The 21,314-nt window shown below is 33.0% G+C and overlaps 2 protein-coding genes and 2 non-coding genes across 6 annotated transcripts; all 4 read right to left on the reverse strand.

Moving 5' to 3' along the window:
• Positions 1-823: 823 nt before the first annotated feature.
• LOC130820751 (uncharacterized) lies at positions 824-12,911 on the reverse strand. Of its 3 annotated transcripts, none has more exons than XM_057686254.1 (19): positions 12,712-12,911; positions 11,623-11,694; positions 11,387-11,521; positions 10,647-10,765; positions 10,269-10,562; positions 10,060-10,147; positions 9,877-9,982; positions 9,681-9,794; positions 7,660-7,823; positions 7,460-7,571; positions 6,534-6,758; positions 6,091-6,446; positions 5,905-6,010; positions 3,968-4,105; positions 3,617-3,772; positions 3,312-3,512; positions 1,912-2,106; positions 1,359-1,430; positions 824-1,236 (listed from the first exon to the last, which is right to left on the reverse strand). In XM_057686254.1, the coding sequence occupies exons 2-19, from the start codon at positions 11,679-11,681 to the stop codon at positions 1,123-1,125; spliced, it is 2,754 nt and encodes a 917-aa protein (XP_057542237.1). In that variant the 5' UTR covers positions 11,682-11,694; positions 12,712-12,911; the 3' UTR covers positions 824-1,122. The 3 variants fall into 3 exon arrangements, with proteins under 3 accessions (XP_057542237.1, XP_057542238.1, XP_057542236.1); XM_057686255.1 differs by having other exon boundaries at positions 11,623-11,691; positions 12,602-12,911; XM_057686253.1 differs by having other exon boundaries at positions 12,602-12,911.
• A 2,194-nt stretch (positions 12,912-15,105) lies between these two features.
• LOC130820752 (protein CURVATURE THYLAKOID 1D, chloroplastic-like) lies at positions 15,106-19,434 on the reverse strand. Its single transcript, XM_057686256.1, has 5 exons — positions 19,097-19,434; positions 18,147-18,442; positions 15,722-15,826; positions 15,541-15,612; positions 15,106-15,446 (listed from the first exon to the last, which is right to left on the reverse strand). Exons 1-5 carry the CDS (start codon positions 19,218-19,220, stop codon positions 15,375-15,377), a joined length of 669 nt encoding a protein of 222 aa, XP_057542239.1. The 5' UTR covers positions 19,221-19,434; the 3' UTR covers positions 15,106-15,374.
• On the reverse strand, positions 17,281-17,374 carry LOC130823010 (small nucleolar RNA snoR128). Its single transcript, XR_009046504.1, has one exon. It is a non-coding gene; the product is annotated as a small nucleolar RNA snoR128 (small nucleolar RNA).
• LOC130823009 (small nucleolar RNA snoR128) lies at positions 17,709-17,799 on the reverse strand. The gene has a single exon (XR_009046503.1). It is a non-coding gene; the product is annotated as a small nucleolar RNA snoR128 (small nucleolar RNA).
• Positions 19,435-21,314: the final 1,880 nt, after the last annotated feature.

Consider the following 21,314-nt stretch of genomic DNA (forward strand, 5'->3'; position numbering starts at 1 on the left):
TTCAAACAATGTATATAACAAGACATTTCACCTTCTAATGAGCGATAATTAAATAAAACCTTTGTAAAAATAGAAAAATGGTAGGTAAAATAGACTACTTTTAACGCTTTATTATTCCAAAGGCTGCAACTTGCAAGTAATCAGAATTATATTGTTCAAAATAATCCTGACTTTACATTTATTTAATTGTATATAAATAATTTAACTTTAACATATTTTAAAATAAATTTACAATGTAAACAAAATAACTCGATTTTAATCCAAACGAAACACTTAACTCGAAACTACTAATTTATGTTTTTAACTAACTGACGGATGCAACAAATATCGACACGTTAAAACCTTCTTAAAATAGTAAGGTTTGGAATGGCAGGTGAACTAGAATTTCCCAATGGAGATACTAAATTAATTAAATTAGAGAGGCATTATTTTTATAAATAATAGTGGTTTCGTGTTATTAATAAGAAAAAAGTTATTATATCCTATTATACCTACCAAATGCTCCATTCAAATAAATAAAATTATAATTCTTATGTTCTTATTTACTTACAATATTTGCTTTTTCACATTTTCTAATATACGAATTTAATTGTTAATATCTTTAATTATACCTATTAATAAATTATGAAAACTGAAAATTAATAAACGTTAAATCGAGACGATCATCATGATTTAATTTATAGTTACCAATAATTTTAAATTTAATTAAGAAAATGTAGCAAACTTTTTGTAACACAAGGAATCGTTTGTAACTCACAATCCATTGAAATTAATATATATATATATATATATATATATATATATACATATATATATATATATATATATAATATGAATTGAATAAAACATGAATGGGAAAAATGACAAAGAAAAATGGTGTTACTTTAAGTTTTAACCCCTTCCCCAATTAAGGGCAAAACCTATAAACCTATATACATAAATCAGCAAAATTTGGAAGATTTTTTTGTTGATGGAGAAATTTCGTAGATATACATCGCGACTTTGGATTGGAGCTAGCACAGCTTCGTGGCAGAATAAATGTCGCCACGCTACCAAAAGTCGAAATAAGAAGAGAAAATATAGTATGTAATAGACGTCATCTCTTTGCTGCTTACGGAATTACTACTGAAGCATGGAATGCGCTTCGAGTATCGACCTTGGCGGCTCTAGATCCTTTTCTTGAACACGATAACTCAGCAATTGTTGTATTTGTGAACTAAATGTTTCATCTAAAACCTGCAGTTCAGTTTCGACTTTCATATATAACTGTTTTTCGATCAACATATTTTAGCTTCGCGATTTTCCATTACGTTATATGTAGAGAAAGAAAAAATAATGAGACTAACGGGGGAACTTACATGGAGAGCAATACGCAGTCCCTTATACCAGGGCCTCTTTTCTTTGTTATTCTGCAAGCAGTTTAGAACCTCCTGTCGTGTGCAAAACAAGGAAGGATTAAGCTCAAGTATAATAATGGACGGGACTTTAGGGGTGTTCAATGAGCCGGATAAGGACCAGGCGGGCCGAAATAAGGGCCCTTGAAATTTTATATGGGCTTTATTTGGGCAGGCTTGATAGGGCCGATCTGGCCCATTTCATAAAATTATTATTATCCCCATTGATTAATTTAAAAAAAATTAAATTTTCATTTATAATAATTAAATTGTAAAAATTTAATAATCCCCATTGTCATTGTAATTAGTAGAGCACGTTTTTTGGTCCCTTTTATAGCCCGATCCATTTTGATTGTAGTAGGACCCGCTTTTGGCCCGACCCATTTTCACTCGGACCTTACAAAACCCTCATAAAATGGGCCGGGTTTGGGCTCAAAATGGGAGCTCGGCCCGTTGAACACCCCTAGACGGACGGGACTAAGGGAGTAGACAAACTAAACTTCAGAGGAATTGTTACCTGTCCCATCTTATCCCAGAAACCTCGACAAACAGCTATGAATACGGAGTTTTCGAGTATCGAGTGGAGATGATCCATAGTTTTAGTCATTAAATCTTTTAGAGGCTCCATTCGGCTTTGAACATCCGACTCCACAGAAGTATCTTTAAAGTCTTGTATTATTTTCTTCCATTTCGTTGAATTTTGAAGTCGTGTCTGAAAATCAAGAAAAGGAAATGATAAGCTAAGGCCTATATATGAACAGGTAGGGATTCTGTTTCCATCTTCCACATTTATCCTCAAATTCAGTGAACTTCTATCAAGTCTACTAAAATGGTTCTTCTCTTGTTTTTTTATCTTTTTAAACTTACACCATTAAATTACCCTAATGTCAGGGGTGTTTGGCAAATGGCTGACAGCTGATAGCTGTTACATTGGCTGATTTGTCCAACTGATTTTATTAACTAGTTCGACCGGCTGATTTTGAACCCGTTACTATACGCAACTTGTTCAAAAACAGCTTTTTCATAACAATAAACTTTTTAAATCAACTAACTTACCAAACATAAGATGGTTTGACCACCCAACCCTATATTTGCATCGAAATAAGCTATTTTACCCAACACACCCTAAGTAGCTCCCACCTAGGCAGGGTATAAAGGGGTAGGATGTATGCAACCATATCCTTTTTAAAAAGAAGTTTGTAATGTTATAGACCCTCAATAGCAAACATCATATGCAGCTTCCCATAAAAAAAATCCATATGATAAGTCCAAAACCAAATAACTCAATCTTTGATCCATCGAGGAATAAGCAATGAGTTCAGCAGAGTTTTACACTTCTACGTGCATGTTGAAGCGACTAATCATTTTAAGTTTAGCACTTTTCGTGGCAAGAGTATTAAGCCACTATCATGAACACTAGTAAAAGCAGCTGAAAAACATTTTGTAGTTGCTTTCGACTCATGTTCGACATGACAAGTTATTGAATGTTAAGATATCGACTTTACCGTTCTATATATGTTTCCTTCTCAAGTTAAATCATCGGGAGGGAATATAATAGATTTCTTACCCTACATCTACAAATGAATGGTTATTTTATGTAGACAGTTTATCAACTTTCCTAAAAATAATTAGTTGCTCAAGGCCGATTATGTTGATTGGTAGTCATGACTCACGAGTCAAGTGTCACAATGATTCGTTAATCTCCTCGCAAATCGCAAAACAAAAAAAGCAAATTATGGTCGGTCTTAGGCTATTCTTGGGCAAATTTGAGCGAATCGCAAATTCAAGAAGCGAATTAGCTAGCGAATTATCTTACACTGCATGAGTCACTACTGCAGAGAAATGTTCAAAAAAATACTCCACAAGATAATTATTAAGAAATAGGGTGCATAAGGTTGATTGCATTAAGCTACTTACATTCTCCATGAGCTTCTCAAAAACAGCTTGAATGTAATTTCTGAACTTTGTTCGGAGCATAATTGCAACCTCAGTAAGTCGCTCTCCCGGAACAAGATTTCCAGCATCATTGGTGTAAGCACTACATGACTTCAGCTGGGCTTCAATATTCGGAAGCAGCACGTCAAGCATTCTTCTCATAGAATTCAAAAAAATTCCCAGCTGAATAGTTAAAGCCGGAAAATGTTACCATGTGCTTCAGCTAATTGTACAGCAAGAAACCATTACATACGCACATAATCTAAAAGAATTTTCATGTCGCTCACCTCTTCAGGTACCAAATAAAATCCGTCAGTTCTTTTAGCAAATTTTTGAACGTATTTAAGGCCCAGATTTGTAAGATTGTCCTTCAATGGTGACAAAACATCAGCATACTGTTTCTCTAGGGCCTCCACTACAGCATTCTGGACATCTGCCATCACCTGAACGTTAAAACGCAGAAAATTGTTAACAAAAAAACAAAAAAACGAAAAAAACTCAAAGGGATGAAGAGAGTATATGTTAACAAAAAGCAAGGAACTCAAGGAAGAAAAATTATAAAAGGAAACATTGTGTAGACACTCAACGAAGCTCCATAACTGATATGACAAGGTAGAAGATTATAATGCTACACTTACACTCTCCAAGACAACGGCATATTCTGGCCAACGACGAACAATAATTTCATATTCGCTTAATGTCTGCCTTAACTGATCATATACATCATCTACTGACGGACATGTCAATTTTGAAGCGTGGATATCAGAGACCTTCACCTAATACCACACAAACAATCAATCAATATAGTGGACTAGTCAATAATGCCAATTCAATAATACAAATCAAAAGTTGATATCAGTGATTCTTCTCCTATATGTTGATGAATGACAAATAAAAAGTTATAATTTACCACATCAATGTATTATAAAGGTTTTTGAGTTTACCGGGACTGAAAAATAGGCTGCATTGACCGCGAATCTATTTTGCGACCATTACCGAAACCATGTTTTTGCACGATGACCCCCACTTAGAGGGAACGAAACCTTTAGCCCATAGCATGTGTCAATAGTCAATATATTTAGCTCAAATCAAGATAAACTGAAAAGTATTCAGGAATTTCAGACAGGCAGAGGATTAAGTTGTATCGAAACCTTTGCAATGGGCAGGGGGCTAGTTGGACGCCCAAATCCGACCCTTTACTATAAGGGTTTTGAGAGGGCTGCTCTGAAAACGGGTTGGGTGAAAACATGCCTTACTGAAGATAAAAGGTTGGGCCGGATAAAGGCTCTGCCATTAACTAAATGAAGGGTTGAATCATGGTTGTATATGGCCTGCTATAATATAGTCGCAAGGGCCCTAATATACTCAACTTGGTACTTTGTTATTCATTCACCCTCCTCCCTCGTTTTATAAAACCTAGAAATTTCCCCAAAAAAGAGATATCAGTGAGCTGCTAGACATCTACACCGAGCGAAGTTCTCACAGATACAATCTATTTTTTCACTCAATCTTTAATTCTTTCAAGGCAATTTTTATGTGGGAAAAATTACTGTGAATAACTTTCACTTGTTTCCCTACAATAATACCAACGTTTGATTAACCATAAATTATACCAACATAGAGGGTTGTTAGCCTAGAAAACTACCAACTTTTGTTTATAGTAGGTTATTTGACAAAAAAATTACAAAGATAAATTAGTGGTTAAACAATTGTTGATATTATTCTAGGAAAGCACCCCTAAGTTGGTATATTATTCATGGTTAATCAAAAGTTGGTATTATTGTAGGTAAATTAGTGAAAGTTTGTATTATTCATAGTAATTTATCTTTTTATGTGTATGAAAATTGAGTATTTAATTTAGTCAATCTTCAAAAGTTTTTTAAAATCAATGAAATCAACGATCAAATCACCATTGATATGTTTTTAGAGTATATTTGAGTTGTATTTCTTGGCTGAGAGCAAAATTAAGCATTCCCCTAATTTGTTTTAAAGGAAACAGCTTTTCTGAAAGTGGGATTGATAACATAAAAATCAAGGGAAGATGATTCAGAATATTGCTTAGCTTGTGATTTTTGACATTATTGGTTTGAACGAGAATATATATTTGTTGGTTTGATCAAAGTTTCCAGGTAAACAAAGTAGGTTTTTCCATATAACGACACTTTATCAGCTTCTACTTTCATTTTTAAGATTGCATAAGATTCTTTTTCTAATTAATTTTTGAGATTGTAGATGGAGTTCTACTTCTGTTCAAAGCATAGTTTTGTAGATGTCAGTAGGTTACTTGCTTCTTGATCTATATTAGAATGCTAATTAATGCAATGTAAAAAAAATTTGTCTAAATCTGATTGTAATTATACAATTTGGTAGCGGTAGCGAGTATTTAATATTTCAATCCTCATATAATAGTACGTGGCGGGGTGGGGATGTTTGAATGAGGCCGGCCCATTTAAGCAAAATTTTTTACAAGGCCCCACCTCGCTCGGCCTGACCCTTATCCGCCCTGATGCACAGGCCTAGTTGTATCCAATATAGGGTATCAAAAATCAACAAGATTAAGGTAACTGATTCATACCAAGCTAACTCGGGAGAAGTCAAGTAAAGCTACATGCTTTTCCCTTATCCAGTTGGTTATATAGGAGCCAAATAACACCTTTGCATCAACTCCACCCTTGACAGAGCTGGAAAAGTCAAATAATATCAACATCAAATTTACGGCGTAAAAAAACACATTCACAATATTCAAAGGAAGAAAGCTTACTTTATGTTCCACAGAGCAAGATCTCTTTCAAAATCAGCTACAGTTATAATGAGTTCAGTGACAGGAGACGAGGGTTCGGCAGGAGCACAAGCTTTAAGAAAGGCACACAACCTGGTGGAGAGCTCTGCACTATATATCGACGAAGTGAGGTTGGGAAGGTCCAAGAAGCTGGGAAGAATGTTTTGTTTGTTGATCTCTATGTCCGTACAAATTTCGTTTTTCACGGTCAAACAAAGAGATTTCATTTTTTGATAGGCAGTTGCGGATGAAACGTTATCCATTGATGAGCAATCATTGCTGAAGACAAGTTCATCTACTTCTCCCAAATGTCTTTTTGATCTTTTCTTTGCGGCAACCTGGAGGACGACCAAAATTTAATACTTCGAAAAGGAATTACGAGTAGAAATTATGTAAACCAACACCAATTAAATAGCTTATTGCACCTGAAAGAATTTGCAAAATTTTAGTCTGACTTCTGGGGATTGCAAATCATGTTGGATACCGTAAAGTTTAATAGCCGGGGCAATAGCAGGAGCAACAAGTCCTGTTGCTGAATTGGAAACATCAGCCAACCCTGAGAGGGAAGACTCGTCTAAAGACTTGTAATTTTCAAAAACCAGAGCAAGAATTTCTTCAACTTTATTACACATCTCACCGGAGATGCGTTTCTGATCATAAAAAACATCAGGGATCAGCTACAGAGATCAAAGTATAGACCAGACAGTAAAAAACTGGAGTAGAAACATGAAGCAAAATGTGAGAAGAGCAAAGTACCTATAGAGGCTAACAAAAAGATAAGATCATATGCACGAGCTAGCAGAGTAATCAGGAAAATTAATTACATAAAGATGAGATTAAAATCAAAAAAACATACAATATACGTGCTTCCCCTTTCGTATAACTTTTCATTTTTCGATCACATAATTGTTGTTCTATAATACATCTGTATCATACAGAGATCTCCACCAACCAGACACAACCAAACATTGAGACATAGAGGATGTTAAAAAAATTTGGCCCGCCAAAGAGTCTCTCAAGAAACACTAAATTCTAATTATAAATTTGTACCTAAGAGGTATTTCTCAATAATCATATAACATATTTCTTCAATTTTGACTAAGGGAAAAATCTGTTGGAAAATAACTCAGATGTGATCCCACGTCAAAGAATTAAAGAGAGGTTGACTAATATATAAGCTTGATGGGCTATTCCTCCAATTACTAATTGGTTTTAAGATGGAACCTTATCGGGTTTATGTGCAGTCAACTCTCCTTTTACGTGAATCTTGTCGTGTACAAGCACAATAACAAATTTATCAAATTCAACATTTGAAATCATCCTTCATAAATAAGTCAATGACCAAACTAACCTCTTGGTGACTTAAGGTACTGCCTTTCGAAATTACAGGAGATAGCAGGTCATGAATTAAAAGCAAACAATCGGCAGTTGGTGTAGCAACATCCATGACATATGAAAGATATCTGCAGACGGATAGATTAGATCATTTTTGTGAAGATGTACAAAACAACCGGGGCAAATGCAAGGAAACAATCAATTAACAACTTGTACCTCAGCTTGGTATATGCATCAGATACACCATAAAAAGACACAAATTCAGTCACAAGCCACTTCCACTGACTATGCAACAACAAGTTCCTTTGCCGAAAATTTTGAGCTTTCATTGCAGTCTCCAACACAAGATCATAAGCTACGGTTTCTGCAACAATACCACACTAGAACACAAGCCAAAATATGGAAGGAATTACTGACAATGTAAATTAGTTCCAACAGTATGCAAAGAAAACAAGAAGAAGCTGTTCCGAAAGACTCATTCAAAAGGGAAAACATTAAAAAACTATGAGACAGGAAAGCATAAAAGTTTCCGTATTAAGAGAACGGCTCAATAAATTAATACCCACACTAAAAATCACAACAGGATACTAGTGAGTTAATTAGGGGTATTAATCAAGAGTCCATTCAACCAACACATAAGATACTAGAAAAAGAAACTATTTTGATCAACTTCTTGAATCCTAAGTTCCTAACCCCATTACCGATTTCAAATATGAGCCATGTCAATACCAAAAAGTTGGTCATGTATTTACTACATTACAATACAGTATGTGGATATTTTCTCATCCCTCGAGAGTCCATAGTACTTGGTATTCCGTGTGTCTTCCCAACATGCCCATCACATCCATCCTTTTTGTTGCATCTTATTAGTAATACAGTGAACCCCATTATATCGCTGGTCACTGCATCCATCATTTTTTCTGTTCTGGTAGAATTGCACATCTGATGAAGTAAAACTCATTTCTGTCACCACTAAACTCCTAGCACTTCATGAATAAATTGGTATTATTACACCCTCTTACCTAGTCATCACTTGATAAAATTTTCCTTTTGAATCGAGAAAAGTTTTAGAAGTTTATTCAATTTACAAAAGAGATAGCCAGATAGGTAGTTTAATGAAAAACAAAGAATCCTGTACCCTCACTTAGTACGTATTAAGTGAGACAATATTAATTTTTGAGTAGTGCCTACACCTTTCTTCGGATCCCTTAGCAAGCATCATTAAAATCAACAACTTCATTGATTTAGCCTTGAATTAATATGCAGATCCGAGCCCCTCTTAATCTCTTATCTGCTAGTCCTGAGGTGCAACCATGGAGGTCGAGACTCCTTCCATTGATGAACATTTACGAGATAATCTTTGGTGTTCATTAATTAACGTATATTTTTCGTCCAATAATATGTTTCCTTTGTTTGACTTTCTGTTTTGTTTTTTTGTGGACCATCGTTCTTCTTGACAGTCTTAGATGTTCATTAATTAACTTAAATTTTTCATCCAATAATACTCTTAGATGTTCATTAATTAACTTATATTTTTCGTCCGATAATACTTTGCCTTTGTTTGACTTTCTGTTTTGTTTTTTTGTGGACCATCATTTTTCTTGCCTTTCTTGATAAAGTCCGTTGGAATCTTAGGTTAAGTCAAACCAGAACCATTTGTTTGTGAAGAACTTTAGGGCTTTATTTTCAGTTTTGCATTTAAATTCCTAGGATTCTATGTTAGAGTGTTATAATTTAATCTGTACGAATTTATTGGCTTGAGAATGGCACATGGGTCAGGAAATATTAGAGTCTACGTGAAGAAATGGCGTAAGGACGAAGGAAAATTAAAGACTAAGTGAAACAGATTAGACGAAAGGTCCAATTGCTAATCCAGATTGATGTACATGTGAAACGTAAGTCCAGCTAAGGGAAGGGCCGAGAGCAAACATCCAAACCTCATTATGACCGTTCAACATATTAAATTGGTCCAAGATTTGAAGAAAAGACTCGGCCTAATGATCAATTTCTCAAGGGAAGTAGGAGGGGAAAAGGATTTGTCGACCAGACCAACTAAACACGTGGTTGACAGTCATCTGGATCTGATCTGTTAGCAAGGATTTGATGACTGTCAACCACGTGTTAAAGATTAGCAACCAGTATCTGAAGAAGAGCTAATAAAGAGCAAAATGATCAAGAAAATTAATTTCTGGAAAAAGAAGACTAAAGAGAGATTGATAGTAAAAAAATTAATATACCTTTAGATGGCTACTATCATCTAGGGTCGTGGAGTAGTTCAAGTATAATTGTACTTTGCCAATTGGTTCGTGGTCAGACTCATGATATATTGACCACCAGCGGATCTTGTCATTCTGCAACATCCATTACATGAGAAATGTACCAATATGTTTATCTAACCTAACATTAAGACATAGGAAATTGATGCATGCTTACATTGGAATCCATAATCAATGCAATTTGAGCCACAACACATCCACAATTGTTGCCTTTCGAGTCAAAGATCATAATATTCAGATCATCAATATGACTCTCTGGAAAACTGTGACAAAAGTATCCATAACATCATCACATCTTGGTACTAGAAGAATAACTGAAGCAGCATATTAAAATACATACAAAATATGAGTTTCACCAGCTCCTGGCTGCATTCGAACGGCATCTTCAACAGAAGAGCTTTTTAGTCGCACCGAACAAGAGTATGTTTCTGAGAATTACCAAACGAAAAGTTAGGAATCATGACACTGTCAGCAGTATACTAAAATTCTCTGAGATTCACTATTAACTTTCTACAGTTAATGCAAACATCTTAAAATCTAACAAAATACCTTGTATAACTGGGGATGATGTTTCTTGTGAAGAAGCCAATCCAGTTTTCAAAACACCAGCAATTTCCTTCATATATTGAGCACCAACATGCACATATGCCAAACTCTTGCTAGAAAGAGAACCACTTTTTGGTATGTGACGTACTACTTGGACTCTTTGTATAGCATCCCATTTCATTGCAAGTTTTATTTTTACATTGGAGACATGAGATTGGAATTTTTCAAGGTCCCACTTGGACATCTGTGGTATTACACAGCCAGAAGGCGGATCCAATGACATCTTCACTTTTCGCACTACACAATATTATATTTTAATGCTTCCCATACGATAAGAAAATTTTCACATATAATACTGATTATTCAAATATATAGATATACCTTGAACTTTAAGTTTTCCTAATGTTTTCTTTGGTTTAGATGCAGCTGCTCCACTGACTAGCTCTGAAGTTCTTCGTGACATGATCTCCTCCTCTGACTGGAGAAGAACATGCCGCAAACTAGCCAGATGAATGTTCGTATATTAGTGATGGAGGCCGAGAAAGGTGTAGCATAATTAGAATATAACTTACAAGGTGATACAAAAATAAGTATTTCGTCAAATATTTTGTGCATTAAAGAAGATAAAACAGCCAGAAAGGGCAGACGCCTAGCAAAATTAATAACCAACCTGCTCATGATTCACTAATCTCCTCGCAAATTGCAAATCGAACAAAGCACATTATAGTCGGTTTTGGGCTATCCTTAGGCAAATTTGAGCGATTTCGAACTCAAAAAGCGAATTATGTTACACTGGTCATACATAAGGGATAGAGTTTACCAATGACAGCACATTCACCAATGCCATATAAAACAGGGAGATGACAAGCATCAACATATAATATGTTCAAACAGTGATTCTGCTCATTAAGCATTAGAACAACGTTGATACTCACCCAGGCACCCACCAATGCCCTATAAAACAGCATAGGCATCCGTATATCGCAGTTTCACTCACGAGGAAACTGGGACACATAACCTATTAAGAGCATGAATACTAGACCTCATTCAGAAAATAAGCAATCCAACGATTCCAAGACCCAACTCTACCATGGTTCAATCCATGTGAAAAATGAACTCACCTAAATGCATCACGTAGAGCAGCACATTCATTATTTAAGAAGAAAGAAGCCTCTTTACAACCCTTGGCCCATGAGCGGAGGCACAATCTTACACAAGCATCATATGTTACCACGCCATTCCAAGGGCTGAGATCACTGAATTCATTAAACGCAGTGATGTGTTACTCAATGATATATATCCAGTGATATTTATCATGTCAAACAGAAACTCTAAAACTATCAATCCACCACAATACCTAGCGTAAAAGTTGGGAACACGGGCTGCCAAAGAATCAGAAGATCTTCCCTCATCCATGTCAAGAGATCTCCTGAGAAGAAAAGAAGCAATTCATTACTTAGTGCTTATATTTTTCACATTAAAATGATACCATAGTCTTCAGAAGATAGCACATACTTAAAGGTTGAGTTCAAAGGAGCTTTAGGAGAAAGCATTGTCCAAACATCAAAAATTCACATTGCACATATTTTACACAATGTATGGCTTATTAGTTGTATCGCTTCTAAACGGATACAGTTGATCAGTTTTCAGCATGTAATTAGTAGTGGAAACAAAACAACTTGTGAGGATGTAAATGGATCAAATATCATTTTTCATGTTTATCCAAACACCCTCCTCCCTCTTCCCCTCACCTACTGCAAGTAAAGACATACTGCATTACACTCAAAATGCACAAAATTCAGCAAAAATTCACTCAGTTAAGCAACAATCCAGAACCTTAAAACCCAACCTTATCACCTCTCAACCACATTACAGAATTTTATCAGCTGAGTAATGGCCACCATAAAACTCTTCATCCAAATCACTGCCCAAATCCATTTTTGAATCAGACCCACAGTTTCTGCTACTCACATTCACTGGTTTAACTGATCCTATAGCATTCGTTTTACTGAATTCACTTTTTTGATTCAAAAATCAAACATTAAAGTAATCTTACTTCGAAATTTAATACTACTCCGCAATTTTCATGCTGAAAATGATCAATTTTTCAGAATTCTAACCATGTGTCTAATTCTTATGCATATACCTTAGTAATCCATCAAAGACTATCATTTATTATGCCCCCCATGAATCAATGGACTCGAAATCATACACTTATACTATTAGATTTACACAATTCCGACACAACCCACATCAATAAATCATCATAAAACCCCAGGTAATCAATTAAAATGCTACAAATTAATTAAAAAAACACAATTTAGCATTCTGCTTACCTTAAATTCCAGTTCTACGCATTGGAGAGCAATTGTAGAAACATAGAAGGGCAGAGGAAGAGAAAAAAAATGGGTGTGAAAATGGCTACGAAGTTACTGAAACGGCTTACCTAGTAGTCAAAGAAGTTGCTGAATTTTGAGAATTTTGATGGGTTTTCTTGCTTCTTAAGAGTGGTATGACTATGAGTAAATTGAGTATATGGAATTCAATTGACAATTATATTCCAAATTTAGAGCCTAATAAATTTTCAGTTTGCACATGCAAAAAAAGGTGAAGTGTGGGGAAGCAGAAAAGGACCTCTTTTTCTTCTCGTCAAAAAAGAATTTAGATTCTTACTTTCTTTCCTACAAATATCATCTAATTTCAACCTCGCTCCTGTTAACTCATATCTGATTTTTTTTCCCACTATTTATTAATTATTTTTAATTTTTATATTATATTTTATTTTATTTCATTTAATTTAAAGTAAATTTTACTAATATCAATATTTAATTTAATTGAAAATAAATTAAGATATTTATAATTAAATACGTGCATTGACAAACGCGTATAAATCAAATTAGACAATAAGTAATACTTTTAATAAGCTCAAAATAAAAAGTTTGTATATAATGTAATGTATCCATTAAATTAATATCATTTATTTTTATCATGAATATTAACAATTTAAAAAGTAATAGAATGTTTTACGAATAAGAGAATATAAAAAGTAAAAATGTTGAAATTAGTCTAAAAATAAAACTAAAAATAGAAATATGATAAATTTGTTAAGACGAGTGAAATAAATTAAAAAAAAAAAACAAGGGCAACCGAATTGGCGGACATCAGACATTGATCAATGTTAGGCTGTCATGTCACCACTACAAATAATTATTTTAGTATTCTTCTTTTGGACATATCTCAATTCTTAACTCTCTAGTTTTTATTTTAATAGTTTCTTACTTGTTATTACTCTTATACTTGGCTACTTGTTCATTTTGGACATTTGTTTGTATAATAATATAATATAATTTAAATTTTAGTGGACATAAACTTAGTGTATAAAATTTAATAGATCAGCCAAGTGAAGACTAGAAAGTGTAAATTATTTTAGTGAAGAGCAAGGAATGTGGGTAGAGTGAGTAGTGGTGTTACACTTTTTTATTTTATACGTAAAGAAAAATAAGTTTTAGTATTTTGAAGTTGAAAAAGATTTTTATTCTTCACTTAGTAATAAGTTTTTACGCAATAGGAGAAGTAAAGTGCATACCAATATCGCCACACACAATGATGATTTGACTAATATAGAATCAACTTTTCCACTTACTTTGGATCACACGTTAGATAAATCTTATAAATTCCTATATTTTTCAACTTTTATAATCATAGACCGATCAGAAAGGGGTTTGAAAACAAAATACTCTTAAAACTCAAAAAAAAAAAGGCAAAAGCAACTTAATGAACATAATATTTAAGCATATTGTGTACTCTAAAAGCAATTAAAATGAGTACTTATAAATAATCATAAACCAAATTCGAATTGAAAGTTCTATTCAATAAATCATATCTTTCTATGGAGGATTCACCCCTAAAACCCTAACACTAAACTATAACATTATTAGAAGAAAACAAAACAAAAGAAAAGCAGTGAAGTAGAATAACTTTATTATTAATAGACACTTATTGAAAACACATATGACATCAAACCCAAAAAAGTTTAAGAAAAAAAAGAATAACATCAAAGGGTATTTATAATTTTATGAAGATTTGTAAAAATAAACCAAACTAAAAGAAAAGAAAATCTCCTAATAAGTCATCATACACGACTGAGTATTAAGAAACTGATCAGGTATTTACAAAATGTTGTGGAATGACAATATTAAAAAATCATAACAAGAAAATGATTTCATACTAATTAGAATATGTTGTACATCATGAGTAATTAGCAACAAGTAAAATCGATATCAGATAAATAATCATGCAATAACTCATTTCTTCCTATAAAAGACTCTATCCTTTAGGCTCTAAACCTAAACTAGAACATAATTAAAGGAAGGAAATAGTGTTTTTAAAAAAGTCAATCTATTAGTCGTTTGTAGATAAAGGGTTCATTTATAATTTAAATATCTAATATTTTGCATATTTTTGCGAAGAAAGAACTTAATAGGTAATAACTACTTAGATTACTCTATTTCATTAAATTAAAATGTCACATGTTATGTTCTAATTAGGTGATGTAATTTTATTTAAAAGTTATAAAAAAATTAAATCGATAAAAAACTCTCGCCATTTTGCCCAATCTATTACCTTACCTCCTTTATCTCTCAATCGAAAATACCACCAGCAACCTTTCCCTCCTCCGTTAAGTTTAATCGCCTGAAAAAACAAAGCATAACATCACAAGTTCACAACTCACACAATTCCATCAACACCCATCATCTCAGCCCACGCCACAGCCTACACAAATCTATCAAAACATTGGGTAGCTAAAGTCAAACCAAACCAAGTCGAACACTTTATAAAATAAGCGGAGTGAATTTCCATCACCTCATTAAAACATTAACATTACCAACTTAGTTGTATACTAAACCATACAGTTTTAAATTTAGGAACATTATTTTCAAGGGGAAAAGTATGCAAAAATAACCAAGAAAGATTGATTTCCTGTATGATAAAAGGATACAAGGATAATTCTGTTTGTTCCTATTTATTCACAATATTTGTTCTGTTTTCCAAAAAGCCTCTCATACTAGCAACAATTACAGTCTACACAAGCAAAAACTCCAGACGTCTCTATTTATCGGTTGAACCTAAAACTTCATGTTTAATCTCTTCAATCTTGGATCCAAGTTCATCTCTATTTTTCTGAAAAAACAGAATAAACCACAAGCCTATTAGCAAGGTTTCAATTTCTTGGAACTCGGGTCAAGGCCCTTGACATTGTAATATACGTACGTACCTTAAATAGCAGATATCGTGTGGTGAACCAAACTGAGAAACCAAGTCCTACAACTTCTAAAATTTTTGGCACCTGTTTCAAGTAATAATCCAACTTGATTTAGGCAACATAACAGAGGTTTCTAAGAATAGAAATCAAATTTTTGGCGAATTTCTCCTGAGTTTGAGTTAAGAGACATTACCACTGGGATGGAATCAATGGCACCAACAATGGCTGAAAGCAACCACACAGAAACAAGGGCGCCACCACCATATAAGAGAATTGTAGGCGTGTCTTCAACATCCAACTGCAAAAGAAACAGTCACATTTATAGCTTGTTTGGTACAAATTTTTTTTGTACAGGAAACGAAATCAGACAATGCAATCCGTTACTCCGTGTTTGATAAGTATGGTTTGTTAAACAATTCCGTTACTTGAAGGAAACAAATGCCCACTTGAAAGCCACCAGTAACAGGTAATATAATGTTTCAAGGCTATTGTTGGAATGAATCCATTTCTATTTGGAATTGTAGTGCCAAACAACTATGACAATAACCCTTAACATTACCATTACCCTTGCTTATCTAATTCCTTTTCATTCCATTTCTACTTTTTATACCAAGCACCCCCTTAGTGACTATCAAAAGCAACACAAAATGCAAATGCTTTGTAGCATATGATCAGCTGCAGGGGAAACCTCTATCTAGAAAAAGGAGGGGGCAAAAGAGCTTATACATAGCAGGATAAACCAAAAATGAACCAATATATCACTCGAAAAAGAATTGTTGAGATTAAGCAGGCTCAAGTAAACACTCAGGATTGACATTATCGTCAACCAATATCAAGCATACTGATTTCATAACCTCAACGAATCTCATCATGACAGCATGCAAGGCATAAAAAATTTAGTTTCTTAAGCATTTAGTTTTTTTCATCTCATATGGCACTACTAGGTAATAGGTATACTAACTATTTCAAAGATCATAAAGGAGTGTAGAATGTCTACTGTGTAGCCATCCTTTCTTCCTAAACAAGATGGAAAGCCATGTTTTTAAAAAAAATTCTACAGTGGACTAAAATCACTTAAGACACTATCACAGAATCAACCTGAAAAACAATGAGAATTTGAAGAGAATAAATTTCAACAAAGAATTAAAATAAAAAGGATTACAATTGTGACAAAGATGTTGGTTGGAATTCAGAACCATGCCAATATCAAGTGCACACAAATAAACAAGCATGACTCAAGGATGAATGAATGCAAAAGTGTAACACTGTTTAGATAAGAAGTGGAGAGAATGATAGGGTATGGAACGGAAGGAAGACAAACCCCTCGCTTGGATAGAGTTGAGAGAAGGAAAGTGAAGGAGAGGAAAAATTACATTTTCTTTTCTTCTTCAATAAATGCCATCCCTCCACTTTTGGAGAGGTATGGAAGGAAAAGAGGCCCATTTTCCCCCTCCTTCTCCCTCTAATTTACTATTAAGAACACAGTATAAAATTAAAGTAACAACATAACATATTAACATCCCACAAAACAAATAATGCTAAGCACTGTTTGATGCTGAAGTGCACATGATATATCATGACAATGTTTGAATATTTCTTAATGAGAAAGCTGGTTGTCACCTTTGACCAGAAGAAGCTCTGATGGGTTCAAAATTAAAGCAAAAAAGGATCTATCCCCATATCTTTCAGCCATCATAATGAGAAAAAAAAAGGATTTTAGACAAAATAAATCATGAGAAAAAAGGCACTGTGTTGCTCAGGTAACCGCTCAGACCAGCATAACTGCTGATAAAATCATCAAGCTTTGGTACAAAGCACTCAATAAGCTTTCCTTTCATCACAGCAACAAGGTCAGGAATCATATGGGAGGAAAACGAGCAAATCTTGTATGAGACTGAGACAGGTCCATACATGGAGTCCAAAATTCAACAAAAAAGTTTTTTAATATTCAAACTTCAACGTAAATCTTTTTATTTAGTTAGTTGGACTATTTAGCCCATTTATTCAAGATTGTCTCGTAGTAAGACCATTTTAAATGAGAATTTGTGGAGGAAATATTGATGAAGAATACATTAAGTGGATGATATATGCTAAAAATGTGACAGATATACACGAGAATCTTACTTTGCTTCTCTTAGATGAGAACTATCAAAACTGAAAACACAGAGAAGGAATATATGTTGCTCAGGTAACCACTCAGGTCGGCATTTGCCGATTTATCATGAAACATTGGCATAACGCTTTCCACGAATTTTACTTTCATCATGGCAACATCATCTATAGTATAACACTAGTAACAGCAATAATCAGCAAATGGATAAGACGGAATACATGAAAGGAGTGCTAAGTATAACAGCTAAAAAAAATTCTATGCAACCTACGATAGTTGAGCCCAAATGCTGAAAACGCAGTACATTTGAAGAATTAAAGATAGCGAAAGTATATGAAACGAAGAAAACCCAGTAAAAATATAGCTCAATTAAGGCAACAAGCTCATATATCATCAACAAAACAAGGCAGTGTTAATATCCAACAAAACTACAATAATTTTTTCATTATTATTGCAATCATAACATGCTCAAGATATGACATAACTATGCAAAAGACAAATTTAGGACCTCAATGTCAAGCTTGTTTAAAAGCTCCTTAACCGGCTGCAAAGTCTCATCATCATCAGAAGATTCTCCAACTTCCGAAAACTCGCCTGATTGTTTAGTCTCACTGAACAATATTCCGTCATTATCATCCATACTCGTATTCACAGGCACAGAAGTATCAAGCCTAACATCATTCACATCATCTTCCAGACTCGCAACAACTCCACTTTTATCATTTGTGAATACATTAGATTTCTCATCATCTGTTGTTGCCCTCAACAATGTGCCTCTTCTAATTGGTGTATGGGAAACCACCCCTGTTCGCAAAAGCAACAATATCTGGTTATGAAAATCAAATTCAAACAGTTAACTACCCATCAAAGTAAAACTGAATTTTTTTTATGCAGATCCCAAATGTAGCCCCTTTATCAAATGATCACCCTTTCAATTTGCTACATTTTCCATTGTTGGCTGTCCCAATAGCAACAAATTTTGGAGTAATTTGCAAGAATCGACCCACATTCTCTTCTATAATATCATCCACAAAGTCTATATTACATCCAACTATCTCTTTCATCCACTTGTTTTTTTTAAACCAAAGTTAATATTATATTCTATGTAGCAAATAGAAGGCCATGAAGGGGAATATGACAAACACAATATAACAAAACTTTATGAGACAAACCCACCTCTTTTTTTTTTTTTTTTTTTTGTTCTTATTAGATTGGGATAGGCCATAGAATCCTAAAGACAAAGGAAATAGGAAATTAATTGTTGTTGCTGTAGGCGGTGAGAAACCCTACTCTATCACAGTGAAGCCATCAACCATTAAATTAACCAAAGATTCTCCCCATTTCATATTAGCTAGATTTTTATTTTCTCGATTGGAATAGTAGTGTTAATTAGGGACATTTCAAAAACAGAAAAATCAAAAGATAAAGAAATCAAAAGATAAAGAAAAATAGTCAAACCTGATAAATTGGAAAGCTTTGTATTAGGTGAACGGAAAAGAGGAGTTTTAGGAAAGGAGAAATTAGTAAATGAAATTGGAACTGAAGGAGTTGAAATGGCGGCAGTAGTAGTACAAAGCTCCATTATAGGAGTATCTCTTCTCGTGTATGTTGTAACTAAAAATCTGAAACTCAGAAATGGAGGAGAAAATAAGTGGAAAGTCCAAAGAGAGAAAAAGGATTAGGGTTTTGTAATTGAATTTCTCGGTTGTTTTTGTTGGGACTTGCTGGATGGTGGTGTAGTGAGGGAACGGGATGAGTATTGAGTAGATGGTTACATGGGTGAGCAGAATAATTACACGCACCAAAGAATTCCAAGTTTATATAAGTTTAGATAAAAATATATAAATCGGATTGCTTAATCTAAAATTTCGATCATTAAAATAGTCGAAATTTTGTGTTTTGGTCTGAATCTATAAACATTAATATTTTTGTGAATGTAATTTGCAAAAAAGATTAATGTTGTAATTTGTCAAAGTGTTAAATTTTAAGACTGTAATTCGCATATTATTCTTAAAAAAATTCTAAAATAAAATTTAGGAAATTTTCAATTTTCAAAATAACCATCTTCGTATCCGAGCACAAGGTCATGTACGTTCATTGTTACCGATAGGGAACAAAGAATCTGGTAAAAAAATCGAAATTTACTTTTTGATGTTATAACAACGATAGCGAACAAAAATAAGGTAATATTATAACGTTGGACATGTTTTCATTTTTTTCGCGCAACAGCAAATATATATTTGATGGCATGAAAACAGAGGAATTAAAATTTTCAAAAGGTAGGCGGAAAAGGTGGATTTAGTTTATTTTCCCAATCCTTAAACTTCGCCACCCTTCTCATTTTATCGCCACCCCTCCAAATAAAATTACGAATTTACCACTGATTTTTAAAAATTTACAACTTTGCCACTCCCTACAAATTTCTTATTTATAATAATACTACTACTACTACTACTAATAATAATAATATCAATAACAACAACAATAATAATAATTAACTTTTTAATATTCGTCAAAAAGAATATAAATAAAATTAATAATAATAACAATAATAATAATAATAACAACAATAATAAAATTAAAAATAATAATTATTATTCAAAAAGAAAAAAAAATAAAAAATGAAAATGAATCGCCCAGAACCAAGCGATTGGACCCCGGTTTAATCGCCAAAAAAATGGCGATTAAACCGGGGTCCAATCGCACGGTTCTAGGTGATTCATTTTTTTTTTTCTTTTTGGAAAATTTATATTAATAATAATCATAATAATAATAATAATATTATTATTATTATTATTAACATTTTTATATTCTTTTAAATAATAGTAATAATAATAATAATAATAATAATAATATAAATTAATTAATAATAATAATAATAATAATAATAATAATAAATAAAAATAAAAAATCAATCAAAAGCTTTAAAATTACCATTTCATTCTCTTGATCTTCCATTTTTCTTTTTTTTTTTGCTTTGATTTTTCACCACTGATTGTTGAAGATTGGATTATGTTGATATATATTATTATTATGATCGTTATTATTATTATTATTAAATTTTTATTTTTGTTTTAATTATTATATTTAATTTATTTTTAATTATATTATTATTGTTGTTATTAATAATAATAATATTATATTATTATTATTATTATTATTATTATTATTATTATTAATTTTCCAAAAAAAAAATATTAATCGCCCGATTCTGGGCGATTAATTTTTTTTTTCTTTTTGAATAATAATAATTATTTTTTATTTTATTATTATTGTTATTATTATTATTATTACTGTTATTATTATTAATTTTATTTATATTCTTTTTGAAGAATATAAAAAAGTTAATTATTATTATTATTGTTGTTATTTATATTATTATTATTATTATTATTATTATAAATAAGTAATTTGTAGGGAGTGGTGATGAGGAGTGTCGAAATGTAGTAACTCTCTTTAATTTTTTTTGGGCTTTTTACGGCCCAAAGTACTACCCTTTGACTGAATTTGAAATCTAATGGTGTGTCAGAATCTACTGTTTACTTTGCCAACTCATTAGTGCAATCAGACCAACTCATATTTCGGCTGCCGTCACTACATCACGCGCTTTACGTCCGTGTCTTTTCCCTTTGATGTTAAAAATAGAACGAGGCAAATTTAAAGACGCAAATTAAAA

The sequence above is a fragment of the Amaranthus tricolor genome, chromosome 8 (assembly GCF_026212465.1).
Source record: "Amaranthus tricolor cultivar Red isolate AtriRed21 chromosome 8, ASM2621246v1, whole genome shotgun sequence".
Classification (NCBI taxonomy): Eukaryota; Viridiplantae; Streptophyta; class Magnoliopsida; order Caryophyllales; family Amaranthaceae; genus Amaranthus; species Amaranthus tricolor.